Source organism: Solea senegalensis, linkage group LG3, assembly GCF_019176455.1.
Source record: "Solea senegalensis isolate Sse05_10M linkage group LG3, IFAPA_SoseM_1, whole genome shotgun sequence".
Lineage (NCBI taxonomy): Eukaryota > Metazoa > Chordata > Actinopteri > Pleuronectiformes > Soleidae > Solea > Solea senegalensis.
In genome coordinates this window covers 574,471-596,314 of record NC_058023.1, presented here as the reverse complement: position 1 = coordinate 596,314, position 21,844 = coordinate 574,471, and the positions used below count along the sequence as shown (strand labels likewise).

At 39.3% G+C, this 21,844-nt stretch overlaps 1 protein-coding gene across 1 annotated transcript in view; it reads left to right on the top strand.

Annotated features, from left to right (window-relative positions):
* The window catches only part of plcb3 (phospholipase C, beta 3 (phosphatidylinositol-specific)), a 52,051-nt gene extending 35,376 nt beyond the window's left edge, over positions 1–16,675 (top strand). Inside the window, exons 8-34 of the mRNA XM_044020380.1 lie at positions 486–586; positions 692–858; positions 1,969–2,115; positions 2,956–3,113; positions 3,513–3,595; positions 3,736–3,820; positions 4,478–4,625; positions 5,420–5,521; positions 5,609–5,682; positions 5,768–5,864; positions 6,739–6,823; positions 7,147–7,271; positions 7,639–7,793; positions 7,880–8,041; positions 8,122–8,221; positions 9,283–9,387; positions 9,960–10,054; positions 10,172–10,301; positions 11,411–11,452; positions 11,639–11,748; positions 11,885–11,994; positions 12,094–12,253; positions 12,384–12,460; positions 12,562–12,648; positions 12,757–12,814; positions 13,056–13,142; positions 13,985–16,675. Coding sequence (XP_043876315.1) covers positions 486–586; positions 692–858; positions 1,969–2,115; positions 2,956–3,113; positions 3,513–3,595; positions 3,736–3,820; positions 4,478–4,625; positions 5,420–5,521; positions 5,609–5,682; positions 5,768–5,864; positions 6,739–6,823; positions 7,147–7,271; positions 7,639–7,793; positions 7,880–8,041; positions 8,122–8,221; positions 9,283–9,387; positions 9,960–10,054; positions 10,172–10,301; positions 11,411–11,452; positions 11,639–11,748; positions 11,885–11,994; positions 12,094–12,253; positions 12,384–12,460; positions 12,562–12,648; positions 12,757–12,814; positions 13,056–13,142; positions 13,985–14,302 — 3,168 coding nt within the window. The 3' untranslated portion in view covers positions 14,303–16,675. The remainder of the gene's footprint in view (positions 1–485; positions 587–691; positions 859–1,968; positions 2,116–2,955; positions 3,114–3,512; positions 3,596–3,735; positions 3,821–4,477; positions 4,626–5,419; positions 5,522–5,608; positions 5,683–5,767; positions 5,865–6,738; positions 6,824–7,146; positions 7,272–7,638; positions 7,794–7,879; positions 8,042–8,121; positions 8,222–9,282; positions 9,388–9,959; positions 10,055–10,171; positions 10,302–11,410; positions 11,453–11,638; positions 11,749–11,884; positions 11,995–12,093; positions 12,254–12,383; positions 12,461–12,561; positions 12,649–12,756; positions 12,815–13,055; positions 13,143–13,984) is intronic.
* The last annotated feature ends 5,169 nt before the right edge of the window (positions 16,676–21,844 follow it).

Sequence of the window (21,844 nt, the reverse complement as noted above, 5' to 3'; positions counted from 1 at the left end):
TGCCTCCTGCTGGTCACATGGAAGAAGACACACTGTGGGGAATCTGAGCTACAGGTTACCATGATCTCCACATCACCAGTGTTACATGGTGCCTTAGAACACATCATTATTTACCATATAAATACTGTATATTTTTAGTTTTATTTAAAAAGAAGGCAGTTTCGTTTGTTTATAAAGTGAATGAAATGAATGATAGATGAATGAAGATAATCTTCAATCTATCTTAATTATTGAAACATTTAAAAACTTTTATTTAAAAGAATGATCAGATTAAAACATTTTTGGTCTAAAAAATGTGCTTTCACTGCTGGTCAATAAAAGAAGAGAGGAAATCGTAGCAGCTGTATTACTGGAAAGTTAAAATGTGTATGACACAATTCTTCTTGTTCTTCTTCTTCTTATTATTATTATTAGTAGTAGTAGTAGTAGTAGTAGAAATATTTGCTTTTTTAATCTCTTCTTCTCTTCATGTTGTCCCTCCACAGTCTGAGGGATTAAAGCCAGATGATTTCACATGGGAGGCCTTCCAGAAGTTTCTCGACACCCTCTGTCTGCGGCCTGAGATACAAAGCATCTTTGAGGAAAGGTATGATGTGATGTAGAAATACTTGCTGACATTTTCCAATAGTTCCTTCAGCCATTTTTCCGGTGACGCTCTCTTAAATCCACGTAAAATGCTTTTTTGCTTCAGTGGCTCAAAGAGGAAGCCGTTTATCTCTCTGGACCAGCTGATGGACTTCATCAACCGCAGGCAGCGAGACTCCAGGCTGAACGAGGTGCTGTACCCCCCGCTGAAAAGAGAGCAGGTCCGACAGATCATGGAGAGATACGAGACCAACAGCAGCCAGCTGGAGAGAGGTGAGGAACTGTGTGTGTGTGTGTGTGTGTGTGACTGTATGGTATTTTTAACTTTTCCTTTGACTTTTTGGGGACTTTCTGTGAGTGAATTTGATGAAGAGAGCATGAATATGTCTGCCTTTTATCATGAGAAATGACCAGGATAGACTCCGCTATTGTATTTTGTTTAAATATAGGTTTAGGACAGACACAAATTACACAGTTTTATAGTTATGACAACTTGAAACTTGATTGATACCAGCTGTCAGTCACACCAGTGTGCCATACTTTGTCTATTTTCTCTTAAAAGGGAACGTAATATACAAAACTTGACATTGAATTACTATTGAATGAGGCATGAAGCCAGTGTTTTATTTATAGTTTGCTGCTATTATGCACTCTATTGTTTTCAGATTTGCTAATTTATTGATGTGGCTCTGAGCAGCATTTGGGTCAACCTCGGTTGGACCATAAACTTCTCAGGGAATTTGTGTAGTAGAAACTCATTTTCCTCATTGGCTTCCATTCAAATGCACTTCTTTTTGCAACCAGCAGAGGCGCCCCCTGGTGGCTATGTATTATAGTTTTACTTCTGATTGACTTCAGTGAAGAGTCTGTGATTCTGAGCTGTCAAGGGACTACAGTGTCTGTGTGTCTTAGTACATCACATGGTAACATTCATACAGTATATTAATTGTTCATTGATTGTTTCAAAGAACTTTCATTAATAAAATGGATCAATTTCCTTCACTTGAACACAGTGAAGAGATCAAGGCTTTTCCCACTTTCCATCTGTTATAATAGAAATAAGCAAAATGTGAAAATCATCCACATATGTCGTCCATGGTCGTCTGTGGATGTTTGTGGGGAAAGCATGAACACTGTGAAGCCAAACTGTGTAAGACGATCCACAGTCTGGCCCGCGGTGCTCAGACGTAACCTGGAGCTGCCCCGTTGTTGTCTGTCAAAGACACAAAAGCCTTTTTCCGTTAAGGGTGGTGTAGTGCGCGGACGGATGACGTACATTTATTTGTTTGTTTTCCAGTCCTTACCCTTTAAATCAATGCGTCATGATGGGCAGATGGATGCCGGTCGATCCAGTTCAACCAACTGTTTGTCTCTGTCTTGCAGACCAGATCAGTTTACAGGCTTTCAGTCGGTACCTGGGAGGAGAGGAAAACAGCATCGTGCCCCCAGAGAGGCTGGATATCATCGATGACATGAACCAGCCACTGTCTCACTACTTCATCAACTCCTCACACAACACATACCTCACAGGTAACAGTGAAGCAGAGGAGGAACACGGGCCTCTTGTTGCCCTTGGGAAATTAGGTGTGGGATCATTTTTGGATCATTTCCAAGGTCAAGTAATCAAATATTGGGAAATATCAATCAAACTTTATTTATACAGCACATTTCATAGAAGGCAAGTGCTTCACAGGATAAAAGCATTATTATTATAATAAAGCCACAATGGAGAAGTGAGAAGGGAGAGAAGGAAGTGAAGAAAAGAAAGGAGGAAAGGAAGTGAGCAAACACTATCGTTGTATTCACGAACGGCCGCAAGGGAAAACACTGGCGACTAAAATACTACCATGGGATCAAAACAGGAGGTAAAAGAGATATGACAACAAATACCTTGTTTCTTCTCTTGTATTTGTAGTTATTGCCAGAATTCTTAATACCACTAAGAACTGAACTACCATAACATAGATGGATAAGTATGGATTCAAAGCCCTAGAAAACGATTATTTACCAAGTTATGTTGCATGACAGACCAATATTAACTGGGTCTTGTGAGAATATAACTTCAAGTATTTATTAAGCAATCACTTTTAGAATTATTTCCCTTTAATCTGCCACATTTATCCACTCTTGAGTCTTTAGCAGTTGTGTGTGCTATGGATTTTCAACTCGCGCTTTGCAAAAGTTAACCATCTATTTTTCTAATGAGGCATTAAAAGGCCCTGTCATGCAAATTTCATGGGCAATTACAGATTATTCCACGAGCAGTTTGCCTCAAGCCCATTGTAGCATGGCACATTTTAGGTCCAATGCCCCGCATTGTTTTTTTCAACCGTTTTCCCCCTCGCTCTCTCCCTCGCTGTGTGTTTTCAGTTGGTCAGCTGACAGGTCTGTCTTCGGTGGAGATGTACAGACAGGTGCTTCTGACCGGCTGCCGCTGCGTCGAGCTGGACTGCTGGAAAGGCCGACCGCAGGACGAGGAGCCGTACATCACCCACGGGTTCACTATGACCACTGAGATCCCCTTCAAGGTGGGAGTCACACGTTGTTCCTGCTTTCATGCAGCATTTGCTGCAGCAGAGCAAAGGTTTTCAGAGCCGCTCTCGAGACAAAGCTGAATCAATTTGAATAATTAAGCAAATGCCTCTTACAGTAACATCATGTCTCTTGTATCATCTGTACCTGTATTTTAGAATAAACATTGTCCAAAAACCTTTGTAATTAGTTCTTTCTCTAAGCTGTAGAGACCGTGTATGAGGCAGATTAATGTCTCCACTTTCTGTTCTACACTCACTTGACTGAAACAAACCTCTGTGCCATATTTTGAGGTTATATGTTGAAATGAGGACATGTTTGTGATGATTGAAGGTTCCGTGTAATGAGAAGTTAATATCTGGTTTAATTGTTTTCGATCTTTTTCCTGACTGCAGGAGGTGATTGAGGCGATTGCAGAGAGTGCTTTCAAGACCTCGCCGTACCCCCTCATCCTCTCCTTTGAAAACCACGTTGATTCGTAAGTGTGTTTTGTCAGGATGTGGCTTCATAACCAGATTACACGCCAAAGATTCAGGGCCGTAATGAAATCTTGTCTTCAAATGTGGGCGCTGTTAAAATGGATATTGAGAAGTGAAGTGAAGTCTCTTCTCCTTTCAGGGCCAAGCAGCAGGCCAAGATGGCAGAATACTGCAGGACCATCTTTGGAGATGCCCTGCTTATCGATCCACTGGAGAAATATCCGGTACGATTTCCTAGAGGGGTTTCACATGTGTGATCTTTATTATATATTCCATTATTTTTGTTTTGTTTTGTGGGGCTTTATCAAAGGAAGAAACCGTGACATTTTGGATAGGATCTGATTACGTAGCAGAATGGTGATGATCAACCTTGTAAACCGTCAAATATGATAAAGAAGAGTGTGATATGCAGACACACGCGACTTTAAAGAAGCCTCTTTGATTCGAGGTGAAAAGTGTAGCTGCTACTGACTCAATGACATTTGCAGAACACAAATCCTAAAATGTACTCGTGGCCTGCAAAAAGGGTCACAGCAATGACCTGATATTATGATATGTGAATACTGTAATAATAAGATACTTCAGTTTCTGCTTTAGAGGATGGAACCATGTCTGCAACTGAAGCTTAAAAATAAACACAAAGAAAGGTGACGTGACGTGATAGCACATTTATTCTGTATGTGGCTACATTTTTCATGTGGCGTTCACATTCACAACTGTGAATATCCATATCCTGATGCAGTTTGTCTCAGCAACCAGGTTGCAGGTTTTTTCCTCTCAATCTCTTTTCTTAAAACGTTACCCGCCACCACTCATGGTGAACAACTTCACTCTGTGATTTGTTTTTATTCGTCCTCCTCGTGTCTCCCGCCCGACCCTAGCTGGTCCCAGGTCAGCCACTCCCTACGCCTCAGGAGATGCTGGGGAAGATTCTCATCAAAAACAAGAAGAAGCACCACCACCACCGGCCCTCGAGCGGCGGCAGCATACGACGCAGAGAGCTGGAGGAGCAGTCCACGCATAACAATGGTAAGCGGACGCACCTGTGGAACAGGAAACACTTTAGGTTGTAGCGGTCACATGAATACTGCACATTGTAAATTCATTTTAAAGCCATAATATTAACCATGAATGAATATTTTGTGGCACTATAGCAGTGTATTAATGAATCATCTTACTCTGTGGATTTCCTGTTGAATATAGCCAGCAACATTTTTTAGAATAGTAATAAGTTAAACTTACTTAAATGTATTGCATTCAACATTAAATTACACGTATATATATATATATATATATATATATATATATATGTATATATATATATATATATATATATATATATATATATATATATATATATATATATATATATATATATATATATATATATATATATGTATATATATATACGTATGTATATATGTATATGTAAGCTTGTTTTACAGTTGTCTACATTGTTATTTACTTAATTTGAGATTTATTTATCTGTTTTTGATATAAACAGGTTTATTTTGGCACCATTAATATGTTTTTGTTGTGAAAACTACACCGTTATTATATACGTGTATAATGTTGTGTTTTTATTTTTAGCTCATATTGAGAACCCACTACTTTTTTCCACCCCAGTATTTATAGTATACTGTATGTACTGTTTATATGGATATAAATTGATGATAACCTGATGATATATATTTTTGTTTTTAAAGAAAAGTGACAGCAATATTACAGCTAATGTGGATCCTAATAACTTCTGTTTAGAGGCATATAAACACCTGTAGAGTTGAAAACCGCACAAATCTGATCATTTGCTGCATTTGTCGTAGAATCTCCTTTGACAGAAAGTGAGAGCGGCCAGCTCCTGTCCAACGGGGAGGAGAAGCTCGCCGAGAGGATGGTCAAAGACTCTGAGCCTCGCAAGTCCATCGGTGGGTTTGGAGTCTAACGGGATGGATGAGGCTGTGAGTGCGCTGCTGATTGTGTTCAACTGGTTTTTGGTTTTTCGTCCTCACCAGGAGGCGAGGGAGAAAGTGAGGAGGACGAGGAGGACGAAGCCGCGACGGAGCTGAAAAAGCCAAACAGCGATGAGGTGAGAAGCGCCGGGATCCCGAATAATGGGTGTGTGAATGGCTGATGGGGCTGACTGATGGATCGGCGATGTGTGTTTCTCACAGGGCACGGCCAGCAGCGAGGTGAACGCCACAGAGGAGATGTCAACCCTCGTCAACTACATCGAACCTGTCAAGTTCAAGAGCTTCGAGGTGGCCTGCAGTAAGTGTGGAAGTGATGATCCATTTAGTAACGGCTTATGAGGTGGATTAGTTGAGCGGTTTATTGATAAGGACACATTTGTAGTTAACAATCAGTGGGTTCACACTAACCTGTCGCACAATTCATTTTCATTCCAATGCAGTAATTTTAGTACGACGGAGTATTAGGGCCAAACCACAAAGAATGAAAAATGTAATCTTTTGAGAATAAAGTCGTAATATTATGAGAATAAAGTCACAATATTACAAGATTTTGGATCATTATTTAGTTTAATTTTAGAGTTTAACTGCTCTTTGAATATCACGAGTTTATATAGAAAGTACTTAAAATAAATGAAAATATTTTTTTCTTTTCAGTTTGGCCCTGATACTCCGTCGTATACGAAGCTGTTAACGACACATTTGTGCCATTTCATGCGAATTTCAAAGACATCATTTTCTCTCCGTGTAACAAATATTCATCTTCCATAATGATGAAAAAAAACAGTCCACAACATGACTCGGCTAAAATGCTGTTGCTGATTTTAACTGACATTTTTACAGTCTCCATAGTGAAGCATGTGATAGAAGATATTTTTTAGACCAGAACAAGAGAGACTGAGTATTTTATGTGCTCAACCCCAATGACATATGTATGTGTACTGTACATACACATACATTAAATGACTAGTTCTTCGATTTGCATTTAGCTTTGTATTACTAGAATAGAGGTAGTATTTTTGAAAAATTGTGCTTCCCAACCTCAGTTTCCCCTGAGTCGAGAAATATCTTCCTTCTTTTCTTTGTTACGTGCCCACCAGTGACTAAATACTACCCCTATTATACCCCCCAAAAAAGGAACTGTCTTCATTTTCCTTCTTTTTTCTGTCCATCAGAGAGGAATAAGTTCTTTGAGATGTCCTCGTTTGTGGAAACTAAAGGCATGGACATTCTGAAGAGCTCCCCCACGGCCTTTGTCGAGTATCCGAGACACGTTGAGCCTCTTTGTGTGTACAGTTTAATTGCGATCTTTGCAAATGCAGTTTGCATGTGCGTGTGTATGTGTATACCTCACCTCGGACCTATAAAATAGGAAAAGTAATGCATGTTGTTTTTTTTCTGTTTTTAGGATATAGTGTTTAATTCTGTGTGATAATTCTTTGAGATTTTTATTGAATGGTTTAAAGTTTGTTGTCTCTTTTGATTAACTGTGATATTGCATTTGTTGGCAGTTTCACATTTTCGTTCCCACTGTGATTTTTAACACACAAACACACACACATTCCTTAACAACACTCTTCCAGGTATAATAAGAACCAGTTGAGCAGAATCTACCCTAAAGGCACGAGGGTGGACAGCTCGAACTACATGCCTCAGCTCTTCTGGAACGTCGGTTGCCAAATGGTGGCGCTCAACTTCCAGACCCTTGGTTAGTCCTGCTTTTTTCGTCTGTTCTTCTGCTAAGAAGAAGTTTCAATCTGCATTATAGGTTTAACTTTACTACTTTTTCACGGTGTCATTACTTGAATTACCGAACTAGATTAAGCTTTTGATTAATTTCCAAGAAACATAAATAAGGTCTTTTTAAATGTCGTTAAGATTGATCTTTTAAATGCTTCCTCAGCCTCATAAATAACTAAACACTCTCAGAGGCCAAGTTAAAGCAATCAATCTTAACATTTTTCCCTATAAATCTCTTTATCTCTCAATTTTCTTGGCATTTCCTTTAACCCTCGTCTATCTCATTGCCATCTCTCTGTCCCCTCTCTTTGTATTCCTCTCTTTATCTCCCGCAGACCTTCCAATGCAGCTAAACATGGGCGTGTTTGAGTATAACGGCCACAGCGGCTACCTGCTCAAACCAGAGTTCATGAGGAGGACGGACAAACAGTTTGACCCTTTTACCGAGAACATCGTGGACGGCATCGTCGCCAATACAGTTAAAATCAAGGTGAGCGCATGCTGATTTAAGGGGATTGTTTATTTAACTGCTGAAGAGTTGATATAATCACCACGGTGAATACAAATCCCCCCCAGGTGGTCTCGGGCCAGTTCCTCACAGACAAGAAAGTGGGCGTGTATGTGGAGGTGGACACATTTGGACTTCCTGCTGATACAAAGAGGAAGTACAGAACCAAAACATCCAATGGGAACTCACTGGACCCCTTGTGGGACGATGACATGTTTGTCTTTAATAAGGTAACTTTTTCCACACACTCTCACACTTTTTCACTTCATATTCTGTCCTAAACAAAGATTTACACCACTTTTCTGTCCAGGTGGTTCTGCCGACACTGGCCTCTCTGAGGATAGCAGTATTTGAAGAAAACGGCAAGTTTATTGGCCACCGTATCCTCCCGGTGTCGGCCATCAGACCTGGTCAGTAAGCACACGTAATATGCAATACATACATAATATGACAATTTAAGTGTTTATAGAAATCCTTCTGTCTGTATGTTGTTCTGTGTGGTGACATACATGAATAGATCCTTTTTTTTTTAATTAATTAATTAAATTACTTTTCTTGGTAGCCTCCATGTTTATGAAGTAAAACAATTTACTTCCTCAGCAAAACAATATTTTATGTACACTATACTTTCGCATCATGACACAAACAACAAAATCCAGGTTCTTCTTTTGTAAAATATAATCATTTCTTGTCTGTCTCATAAATGCAGACTTCATTTTCTATTTAGGTAGAAAGTGTTTGTTTTGGAATCTCAGCAATGTCAAAAAAAAGAAAAGAAAAAACAGTGGAGGAAAACGACTATTCACTATATGATATATTCAGTAAAAGGTTTTTTTTATATATGGAACAATGCATACTTCACAATATATAATGCATAAACAATAATAATATAAATAATATATGTATATATGATGAAAAATAAATAAATCTAAAATTAAGTAAATTAAGTGGACACCTGTAATTAAAACACTAAACAAGCTGATATACTGTATATGTAATTATTATATGTATATATATATATATATATATATATATATATATATATATATATATATATATATATATATATAACGTTGAATGTAATACATTTTATAATGCCATAATGTCTTATTATTTAATATAATAAAAATATAGCTAACAAACATATTTAATATTACATTCTATCCACACATGCTGTGTATGGAAGAGGACGTCAGGGGCCATGTTGTCATTTTTACAATGATATTGAGTGTTGGGCCGCATGCAGTCGATTTGGGGGGCAGCATGTGGCCTGCGGGCCTTGAGTTTGACACCTCTGGTATGGATTGTTTAGCATTCAATGGTCTCCAACATTACAATTGAGATAAATGACTAATTGCTGCTGTACATGTTTTCTGTTTGAGTCGTGTAAGATCATACAGTCTGGGCACATTTTGGTGCTTGAAAACTAATAACCACTAATAACTACCTGTACCTGTTTGCTTCCTTGCAGGTTACCACTACATCAACCTGAAGAATGAGTTAAACCAGCCTCTCCTGCTGCCGTCGCTGCTGGTTTACACCGAGGCTCAGGACTACATTCCTAACGAACACCAAGGTAACGACAGTACTCGACTACTTTACTCTATACAACCCTGTCAGTCACCTTAAAGGAATACTTCACAGATTTGCATTTAGCTTTGTATTACTAGAGTAGGGGTTGTATTTTTTTAACTACCCCTAATCTAGTAATAAAAAGCTAAATGCAAAGTATTGTTAAATGTCATTTGAAATAATGAATGAATGAAGGAGTAAAAAGGTTTCTAAATAAGTTCCTGATGAGATAAACACCAGATTATTTCAACTGTTGGTTCACTGCCTTTGTCAAACATTTATCTATTTATGAACACTCATTTTATTTGAATCTAGAATTGTTAGTTGACATCTGTGACAAAAGTGGTCTTTATTAAATGTCCCCACACTGAATTGGCTGCTCCACTGATCCATCGTGCACGGCCTTTAAAATAACATGAAGTCATGTGAGTCCATCTGTGGACGTTTGACTGAATCGCTTACTTTATCATTTTGTGTTTTACTTTTCTTTTGGAAGAACATCATGCGAGTGTTAGGTTGTGTAATATCTGTGTTATAGTCATCTGTGTGTAACCCTGTGTTTGTGTGTGTTGTCAGAGTACGCAGATGCTCTGACCAACCCCATTAAACACATCAGTGAGTTGCACAAGAGAGAGACACAGCTGGCTGTTCTGCTAGAGGACAACAGTGAGGTGAGACACACACACACACAAAGAAAATAAAACAAACTAAGACCAAAACATTTCCTCTCTCTCAGTAAATATCAGATTTTCACTGATTCTTGCCTGAAAGTTGCCTTTTTTCCCCAGCATGTTCCCAACCAGCCTAAAGATGGAGAGAACAAGAACGTGTGTGTCGTTCCAGTCCGACCTCCTTCGCCGTTCAACTTCCCACCTTCCTCACTTTGTGAATCCACTGATATCAAATTACCTCCACCAGGTACACACACACACACACACACACACACACACACACACACACACACACACACACACACCATTCTGTCATTTATCTGCAATGTTGATCTTCATCTGGGTTTCTTGTGTCTAATCAGACGTTGCATAAAATAAGATGCAAAATTGAATGTGTAATGGAAACAAGACAAGGAAAGAAATATCATTATATCATCGCCAGTGGATTATCGTTATGTTATGTCATATAGATAATATTGTCTGCCTCAGATTTTTACGTCTCATAGTGAGGTGGGTTGCCAGTTAAGTGAAAAAGGTTGCTTCTCTGCCTAACTACTGTACTATGCAAGGTTATAATAGGTTTGCATGATTTAGTTTTAGTTTTTTGTAATATGGAGTCTTTGCCTGGTGCATGAATCAAAAAGGCCTTAATAAGTATTCTCGTAAAATCCCAACAAAATAAGCTGTTTGAGAAATGTACAGACTGAAGACAAAGAAAAACCTCACTTAGATGAACCAACTCAACCCAATTAACCACATAACAAATGTTGGGTTTGACTTGCATAGCCTTATGTCCCACACAATAAACACATTGAAAACACTTTATTATGAATGAAAACGATCTTTAAAAAATTGCCGACAGAGAATTATAAATTAACTCAAAAGGCAAAGATGAAAACTAAGCACATCATTTTTTTTTAAACTCTAGTTTTCATTTTTATTTCAGTCCACAAAATTTCCATGCAGTCAATTTGACTTTTCGTTATTTTGTTAGTTTATATAAACTATAAACTATAAAACGCCTGCTACTATAAAAAATTTAGTAAAAAGCAAGCTAGTGTTTTACGTCAGTAAGTAAATATCCCCTGTTATTATCGATGCCGTTGAAAGCATGCGCTTCATTTGTCAATAATTATCTCCAGATGCTTCTAGAAACAGATGAACACAGTAGTTTCTCACTGTGTTGTTGTGTTTTTTTTGTTAAAACTCCATAAGCAGAAAATCCTGTGGAGGATGTTCATATTTCATCACGTTTTGTTTTTTTTGTACTCTCCGTCTTCCATCTCAAACAAGTGTGCTTCTCCTGTATTCATTGTGTGTGTGTGTGTGTGTGTGTGTGCGTGTGTGTGTGCGCAGCTCCAAGTCAGAAGGAGGATCTCATAGCCACTGTCCTGACAGGTAAGATCACCCGCAGCACATCCATTTCCACACTGTGGGAATGGATGTTTCACATCTGTGTCACATCCAGAACATTTCTTTGGGCACTGTATTTTTTATTTTTCCCCTGTGCCAGTTAATACTGAAGATTCCCTCTGGCTAGTTTTCATGATTCACTCACTGCGTGTTTGTGTATTTGTCTCTCAGACGTCCAGGTTTACTCTACAGAGGAGCTGAAGCTGCAGAAGAACTATGTGAAGCTGCTAAAGAAACAGAGCAAAGAACTCAAAGAGCTGCGCAAGAAACACCTGAAGAAGGTTCAGTATTTTATTTACGTGCTGGGATTTTGTAGAATTGCATACAAAATTGATGTGAAACTGTTCCAGATCCAGGAAGTTCACCTCCTTTTGTCTGCTACAAAGCAAATTGACTCGTGTGATTGTGTTGGCACAGGTGTGGAATCTGAGTAAGGAGCAACAGAATCGCAGCAGTCAGCTTCATTCTGACAGCCAGAGGAGGCGCAATCAGATCGAGAAACACCTGAAACGTAGCATTAAGAAAAAGTAAGCATGGGAGGATACGGGACAGGACAATGAAACGAATAATCTGTAGTTTTTAGTCGGTTAATTAGTTGCACCTGACCACGTAATCCCTGTGTTCAGTGAACCGCATGAGCCAGTGCAGAGCGAACTGACGGCGTTGGATCAGGAGCTGGAGAAGCAGAAGGTCCAGCTGAGAGAGTGGCAGATGCAGGAGCTGCTGAAACTTCGACAAGAGCTTCACGCACTGGAGAGAGAGAAGCAACACGCACACCTGAAACAGGTAACAGGTCACACATACATGTGCCTGTGTGTGTGTGTGTGTGTGTGTGTGTGTGTGTGTAGAAGCATCACCGCTGCACACAGTGATGTGTTGACAAGCGCTCGTCCGCTGTGTTGTGCTGTGTTTCCAGGCCGTACAGAAGTTAAAGGAGACGGCAAACGAATGCCAAGCAGCTCAGCTGAAGAAGCTCAAGGATCTGTGTGAGAAGTGAGTGCCACTCTTTTTTTTTGTGTTTGTTTTGTCTTCTTACACCACGTGACTTTCCCGCAGCCTTTTTTGACCACATGCGCCTGTGTCTGTGGTCGCAGGGAGAAGAAAGAGCTTCAGAAGATCATGGAAAGGAAGCGACAAAACAGCATCGTCGAAGCAAAGAGACAAGACAAGGCTGAGACATGGCAAGGCTGAGCTCGTCTTTGGTCACTCGTGCTCCTGAGCAGATATTGACATAATTAGAGAGGTCTCTCCTCATTTTGATCTCTATCTTTTTTCTCTTCACTCTGCAGGGAACTGAATGACATCAACAAGAAGCACATTCAAGATTCTGTCGCCTTAATCCTCAGGGCAAGTTCCCGCTTATCTCATTCATAGCACATTTTCCTGCTACTGTCAGCATCTTTAAAGATCCCTTCTTCTTCTTGTGTATTAACTTTCTAATGACATGTTTTGCCAATAATGCTAAATTCTCCCTCCTCCATATTACTTTTTTTTTATCCCTCATCTCTCCTCTTTTCTTTTCTCCTGCTCTCCTTTCCCTCCTTCCTGAATGGTCCTCCCCTCTCATGGTTCTGTCCTCCCTCTGCAGCTGGAGGAGGCTCAGAGCAGGAGACAGGAGAAGCTGATGCTGAAGCAGCGGGAGGTGCTGCAGCACATAGACGACGAACTACCACAGGTGAGTGCCGCACATAAAGGATTAGGGTCCTATGAGTACCACCGAGACCCTCTTAGAGGGTGAGATTTAGGGGAGGTTTGCCATGTTGTGTTTGTGTACTGTAGCCCTGAATGAACAAATCAAACACTGTGTGTTTCTGTGTTTCCTGAAGGCCACAACAATAGTGTCACAATGCAACTTCATCCCTAGATTCCGCTTTATTTTACACAATGCAACTTATATCTTTTCTTACATTTGTTTTTAAAGGTCCAGTGTGTAAGAATTAGTGACTGCGGTGGCCTTTGCATAGCAGAAAGGATGTTTTTTCTCCTTTGTTTGCATAGTAAGCTTCTACTTATTAACCTGAAACCCAAAATGTGGAAACACAAGTATGTATAGTGGATACTAAGGCAAGGAAAACTGAAATTATTTTTATTTTAAAGCAATTCTACACTTAGACAAGCATACTTATTGGTAATATGTTCCATTGCTGTCATAAATGTTACAAAATAGACCTTCAAGAGAGTTGACATGACGTGTAATTATATTATGTTTTGTAAGAAAAAATGATTAAGTGATACGATTGAAATCCTGTATAATATCACTGCAGAGTTAAATAAGACACAGTCACTGAGTATTTTCCACGTGTGTGCATAATTCTCCTTTTCAGATCAATGTTATTCTCTTCAGTGTGGATTTGTGTTGCTTTTAACTTCACAAACATCACAGATAAACGTTGGTGAATCTTTGTATAAAACTACCTGAATAGGCTTTGAGAACAAATTCCATTCCAGTGTGGGTTGAACACATTTGCCACAAAAGCAGATCGGCGACTCACTGTTAAACGCGCGTTTTCTCTCCAGCTGAAGACTCAGTTGCAGCGGGAACTGGAGGAAGAGTATCAGCGACTTCCCGAGGAGATCTGCCAGCACCTGCAGCTGGAGCTCGAGAACAAAGGTCTCCAGAAGGACGCCCTGTTCTCGCCCTTCTCCAACCACAGCAGCTCCAGCCCCAGTTCCGGCTCGGGCCCGCCCTCCAACTGCTCCACCCCCTCCAACCCGTCGACGCCCAACCGGAGCCTGTGGAACAGGAGCATGGACAATAGCACCGCCTCGTTGGCCGATTCCACGTCGTCGTCCACCACTCCCGTCCAATCAGAGGCGGAGTTGTCCTTCAGTTAAAATCACTAATTTTATTTTGTGTAAAAAGGAAAAAAAAAAATAATACATACATTCAACCGGGGTCTATAATGATTATAATGTGGGATAGTAATGATATAGATTATTTACTAATTTTATTCTTTTTATGACGGACTGATTTGTTTGCGTCTACAGAGCTCTATTGTTTTTTATATGTTGCAGTTTTTGTCACATGAAGTTTTCAGAATCATAACCGAATGTTGTTGTTTTTTTACATTTGCCCTTCTTTGTTTGTTATCATCCATCCGTTTTGTTCTGGTCGCTAAGCTTTGCTCCAGTTTTGTTGCCAGACCACAGGATATTTGCTCTGAAACTTGACACTCTGATTATCACGAGGGTCAGAAGATGCAAATCTCATCGCACACTTTTAACATTTTGTCTTAAAGGCTGCATCTGACCCATGATAATTATATTAATTGTTTAAAAATGTGCATTTTCCCAGTCTAGAATGATGACGTTTACAGAAGTTATTCATTCAAAAATTAGTATCAAGGGGGGAAAGTGAGTTTGGAACCAGATTTTTTTAAAGATCTCGCTTTTAAAAGTTTTATCTGTAATGTCAGCAGCTGTCCAGTAGGTGGTGCTGCAGCCTTTGTGTTTGAAGCTGCACATACATGTAGTCTGATCACCGTATGCTGCTAATCTGCGCACACACACACACACACACACACAAGCCTCTAAAACCTTTGAAAAATAGAACTCATACACTTATTTAAGGTATTCCTGTCAAGTGTGTGTGAGGTCAGAGGTCAATCTTATGATCTTCAAACTGAACTCAATAGTCGTCACAGTCTCGTCCCGCGTCGCTGTGGAAAGCTGTCGTCGAGCTTTTCCAGAATTCTCAACTCTCGTCGTCATAGGAACAACTTGTGTACATTTTATTTGAGGATAAATATGCTCTTTTTTTTAAAGGTGTGTGTTAGGTAATCTACCCTGTTATCGTCAGTGTGGTATTTTAAAGCCATTCAAACTAAAAGGTACTTTCACTTTAATTTAAAAATTCTGTTTTTGTGTCTTTGCTCTGTCTTCATTCTTTCTTTTTTTCAAAGCAATGTTAGTGGTTGTTTTTTTTTATTATTTTTGTTGCCCACTTTAAAGGGTTAAAGGTCGGCACCCTGTGTATGTGTACTTTGTGTATATGTGAAGCTGTGCGTGTATTTTACTACTGACCACAAGTGCTTGAGAGGGACGGCGGTGGAGGAAGACGGAGAGGTTCAGCGAGTCCTGACGTGTCCTCCTTCACCTCCCTCCCTTGGATGAGCACTGGCTGCCTGTCTGTCTGATTATCTCCCCTCACATGTGCGCACACAAACCCCTTGTAAACTATTACCTATTTAAAAAAATTTAATTTTAACAACCTTTTTTTCCCTTTTGTGGTTATTTAAGTTGTTATGGATGGAAGAAGGTGTAGAACTCATGCTGCTTATAAAGGTTTTCATTTTAAAATCCAGTCCCTGCCCACCTAAACGTCGGGGCTGTTCTTGGAATGGTACTGTTCCTGAAAATAGCATGAGACAATAACAGTTATGAAACTGCTGAATATGGGTCACGAGGAGTGCAACAACAGCCATTGTTTAGGATCAGAACATGAATATGCTTTGATTACCCTGCAGTATAATATGCACTAATACAATCAATCAATAACAGAAGTCGTGATATGAACATCCAAAAAAAAAAAGACAAGTTGAGACATTCCTCTCATGGTGTCTGTTTTCAGGGTCCAGGTGGTCCGAGCGGCAAGTATTCAACGTAACTTACTGTGTTGTCTTTAAGCTCCACCTGCACACTTGAACCAGACACTTGTAGGAACCTTGTTTTCCTGTGACATGGATGTCAATACAAAAGTATCAGTGCTGGCCGTGGCTATTTTTGTCAAAATGACAAAAGGAGTATTTTGAGTATTTGAGGAGGGACATGATAGTCTGCATCTTTATTCTTTGCACTTTGAGCTCGGATTTAGTTTTTGTTCCTAAAGTTAAAACAGATAAATAAGAACAAGGCTTTTTGTCAATACTCTGCCCTTGAGATAAAATGTCAAACCAATGTGGATCTAACAAAGGTGATGCTAACGTTGGATACAATATTGTTTTTCTCAGTAAATCTGTAGACTTACTGGTCATTTTGTTTCATGTACAGGTTTGGGACTTTAATCTTCACATGCTAATGCTAATAAGGACTGAGACCAGGTTTATCCCAGAAGTGAAAATGACTGCTTCTCTTTTAATGCATTTATTTTGAACTCCTCATTTATACTAGACTGCCCTTTTCAATAACACGTTTAGATCCTCTCTCATCAAATCAGCTAATGTTGATTTTAGCATTTTAGATTATGTGTAAATAAACACTTAAACACCAGTGTTATTCACAGTTCTTCATCTTTTCTAGTGTTGTAGAACTATAACAACAACAACAACAATAATAATAATAATAATAATAAGGTCTATATACCATAGTCCCTTTTAACATAATTATGTGGTAAAAAAACTGGACATTTCACACTCTTTCATGCCCTGGCACACACACACACACTCAAACTTGTGTTTATATCTTAGTGAGGACACATCATTGACCTAACCCGAGCCCCTAAACCAGGGGTGTCAAACTCATTTTAAGTTCAACGGCCACATACAGCACAAATTTGATCTCAAGTGGGCCGGACCAGTCAAATTATAGCAGAATAACCGACAAGCACTCCAAATGTTTCCCTTTTGTTTTACATTAAATTATCTTTTTACAAAACAACCTGAAATTGCTTGAGAAAAACAAGTGCAATTTCAACAATATTACTCGTGAATGCTTAACCCTGGAAAAACCCTTTAAAGTTGTGACGGCCCAGACAAAATGTCTCCACAAAGATAGGTTTTCCAAGTTTTTTGGACCTCACAAAGATATAATTACAAGAACACCCTCACACAGAGGGAGGAGAGAGACAGATTAACAGTTGGTTAGACGCCGATAGCTAGTTCCGCATGAAGCCCGCTGGTCATTTCTTGCCATCTGTGGACTTTTTCCGTCCTCTTCATATTGAAAACGTGCTTAAATGGACACAAACAATAAAATACTCTGACTCAAACACAGCAGTGTTCCTGCTCACTTCAGCATCACACACACAAAAACCCTTTTTGATCGTACTCTTTGTACACATTTGATGTAATTCTAGTCTCCTACTGATGGACCCTGAGGCCTCTCGCTCTCTGTCTCTCTCTCTCTCTCTCTCTGTCCCACTCTCTCTGTCCCACTTCCTTGTCCCCATCATCTTCAACATTGGACAAGTGTAATGCGTTTCAAGCAGCAGCTGTTTGTACTCTTTGTATCGCGGAAAGTGGACGCGGGCAATGATACGTCAAGACCTGCAGATACTCTGACACTGGACGTTTAATGTATATGATGTTTGAATGTGACGGAAATAGTTCACACCGATCCAGGATTATTTCTATATGATGAACATAAACTATATGACTGAATATTCAGCAATAAACTCCCACTTTCCTCTCTGAACCTTGGCTCTTTTCATTTTGCAACAACTGTCTCTCACTTTTTTGTATTATATATATATATGTTGTTGTTTTATTATTGTTTTTTAGTATTATTATTATTATTATTATTGACATTATTTATTGTTCATGTTTGTTTTCAGGATAACAGTATATTATTTCCAAATTGTCATTCTTTTTAGCCCAAGAAGTGCTTTTGTCTTTCAATGATTAAACATTAATTGTATTTTTGCGTTTATTTTCAAATGAAGTGTGAAGTGAAGTATGTTTTTCATTTAAAATAGATCATTACAGCATCAACAATGTACAGAAAACATCACCCATGTGTCAAAGACGCCACCGTTACCCAAGAAAAAGTCAGGTTGTTTCATTTGAAGCAATTTTATTTTCTGCCAGTTCTACTTTTAAAATGCACAGTTAATCTCTCTGGATACCAACAAACTCAAAAACAGATGAAACATAAAACAATTCTCTCAAAACATTTATTTTCCCGTAAGATGTTTTTGTCTCATTTTGGACGACATACTATACTATGATATTTTTGAGTGATTTTGGACGACATACTATACTATGACTTTTTTGAGTGATTTTGGACGACATACTATACTATGACTTTTTTTTGAGAGATTTTGGACGACATACTATACTATGACTTTTTTGGTGATTTTGGACGACTTACTATACTATGACATTTTTGAGTGATTTTGAAAAATACTTGGAAAAATTTGGCTGCATATGGCCACCTGAACTAAATGGAGTTTGACAACCCTAAAATATAGTGCAACTACAACATTGTACGTTATGTCCACAAAAAGTGCTTCTTTTTACCTATAAATTACTAATATTTAAATTGACTCCTGTAAACACACTCTGGTGATGTCCTTGGAGTACACACTCTCCCTGCCAACTCAACAAAAATGTACTAATCAAGTAAAACTTGGGTTTTCGACCTCTACACAAATTCTATTTCAGTTATGTCAATTTGGATGATATTCAAAGCCCCAAAGTGTCAAAAAAACAAATACATGAACTGAGCGGCTGCTTGGGGTGTCCCCTAATCCCCAGGGGGCCCACAAAAATGTGTGAAGAGAAAAAAAAAGTACATTTTAATTATATCTAAAGAGTGTTAAGCTTAATATATTTGGCTCCATTTTGGAGTTGAAGATTGATCATTTAGTGCACATTTGCACACCTTAATTAGTTATTAAGAATATAAACAATACTCAGCCACTTTTGTGATTTTACAGCCCTCTAAGGTTAAAAAAAACAGGAGTGACCCTGTTTAGGTGTAAATAACACAACTATGATTAATGCAATTCATACTGTTACATTTGTGTCAATAATAATCAAGCACTGGCTACTCTGGGGTGATGGAACGGCCTCCCCCCCCCCTCAAAATCTATTTCAGCTTAGAGCCCTATAAAGACTCGGGCCGCCACTGCTTCCGCCTTCCATCCATCAGTCATGAAAAAAAACCACTGTCACAGACGTGAAACCACAACACTGTCATAACTAGAAACACACAGAGAGATTTTTTTTTTTTTAGTAGTGCTTTGAATTTGTTTATATTCAAAAGTTACACAGTGCAGCTTTAATTCAGGGCTCTGCTGCAAAGGAATGCTCTTATTTATGAGGAGAAGATTCAAACACATTTTCTGGCTGACAAGGCTGGTTATTATTATTTCAGCAGAACCTCTCCTTAAAGACAGGCCGGTCTTCGTGACCTGTGAGCAGTATCAGTGTTGAAAAGGTGATCTTTATTAATTATTTACACGTCAGTCTTTCTGCTGCTGTTACTGCTGCTGCTGCTGCTGCTGCTGCTGCTGCTGCTGCTGCTCGGGAATAAATGGACGGAGCAGTGTTGCTGCCTCAGATCAGTGCGCTCGGGGGTCCAGAGTGGCAGAACAGGAGCGGAGTCCGTTTGAATATTTGATGGATGCGAGGGCAGAAGGTGCATTTGTGTTGCAGAAAAGGCGACGGCACAGTCTCGTCTACATTATTCCTCAGTATCTCTTCATACATGATAAAAAAAAAAACAGTTTTACATGTTTTTGCCTTTGGGCAAAGTCTAGGCCGTGTGTTATTTCTTATTTATTCATTCATTTTCATTTTAACCAAGTAAATCAACCGTCAACATGGTAAATAATGCATGAGCCTGGAGATATTGCATAATTCAGCCAATATTAATAATACGTATCAAACTGAACGCGATACCTACATGAGATGCCTACAGATCTACAGTTCTAGACACTGCTGGTTATCAAGCCTTCACATTAAAAGTGTACTTAAGACACTTGACAATACGACCACGCGCTGTGCTCAAACCCAGCTTCGATGTTGAGCGAGCGCGAGGCAGGAACGAGCACCTTCCATGACCTCTGTTGTCAGCACACTGTGTGTAATTGCACCTCCTAAGCTGAAGCATAAGTTTGAATATTTCATAACACAGTGGAAAAGAGAGGAAGCGCGAGTGCGTGTGTGTGAGAAAAATAAGGCAACGGGAAAACAGATTAAAGCAGTGAGTCTGAGTGTGATGACGGGTCCAACATAACAGAAACTGTTTGTGTTCAATAAAAATAAATAAATAAATAAAAAAACACCCGTTCTTAGTTTGTACATGTTCAGAAAAAGTTTGCAACTAATCATATTTTCTCATACTTCAAATCTGGAATGAGATCGGACTGTTGGCTAAAAGCGACGGTTGTATATATAAAAAATTAATGAAAGAGAGAAAGGTGTATTATTGATCGTGCTGACTGTTGATTTATTTGGTTAAAATGAAGATGATGGAAGGAAGGAAAACCACCAAATATTACTACCAAATAAAATCAGAAGGTATTCAGACAGACAGACAGATATTTTAGAACTTAGTTTGAATTGAAGAAGAAAGAGTGTTTTTTTATTTGGTTGAAATGAAAATGATAGAAGGAAGACAGACGGACAGACAGAATAGATTGGGATGGACAACAACAGTTGGTCCTACAGTTGGTAAAAACTAAAACCAACAGTGTTTGGTTTGTTTTGGCAGGACGTCGCCTCGCTGTAACTCGACATCTTTCATAAAACATGTCAATCAGGTGATCGATCAACCTCAAAGTATAAAGCAAATACTATCACAGGCCCCCTCTAAAGAGGCAGCCACACACACACACACACACACAGCTGCTGGAAGCTCTCTGGCTGTGCTCCCGCAGCTCCGTAAAACTAATGCACATTAATCTTCATAACGCCCAATTATCCATGAAAATTTGATGGCGAACAAAGCTGCGTTCAGCAGCATGCTAACAAGCTGGACTCCCGCAGTCCAAGGTCTGCCTCCCCCTGAGCTGTCTGTGCTCTCAGATGATGCACGGCCTGTTTTATTCATCCAAACTTCTCATCTGCCATCACACACACACACACACACATACACGCCACAGTGTAATATTCACTGAATTTAGTTGGTCATGCTGTGAAGATGCACTCTGAAATTTCCTCAGATGTTTACGATAGAATTCCAATAATCACACAAATACACGGGGTCGTTCTTTTTATGCACACATAAAAGGAGTTTGTAGCTCATTAAAATTCAAATAATCATACTTTTGTGTGAGCTCACGATGTTGGTTCTGAATGGTAATGTGTCTCCATCTTCTCACACACGGTGTAAAAGGTGTGACCGTCTATTCTGGACACCACGTCGGGGCCAGCGTCCCCTTGCAGACACCAGTCACACTCTGTCGCCTCACATTTAACACGGTGAGCTTGATAACTCACCCCGGCTGCTCAATAACACACTGAGACGGGAAGGAACAGGGATCTCTGAATGCTTCAGAGATCCCGACACACACTGACATCACCAGTGCATGAACAAACAATTTTACACGAGCGTCCGTCGGCTATCGGACAAATAAGTGTTTTCATGTTGACGCGTTCATGCAGAGCGACGCGTAGAGTCTTTACACTGCCCTTAACTAGGCTGATGATCCGTGTTGTAATGTAACAAATTACAAATACTTAGTGGAAATTACAAATACTTTGTCAGTACAAG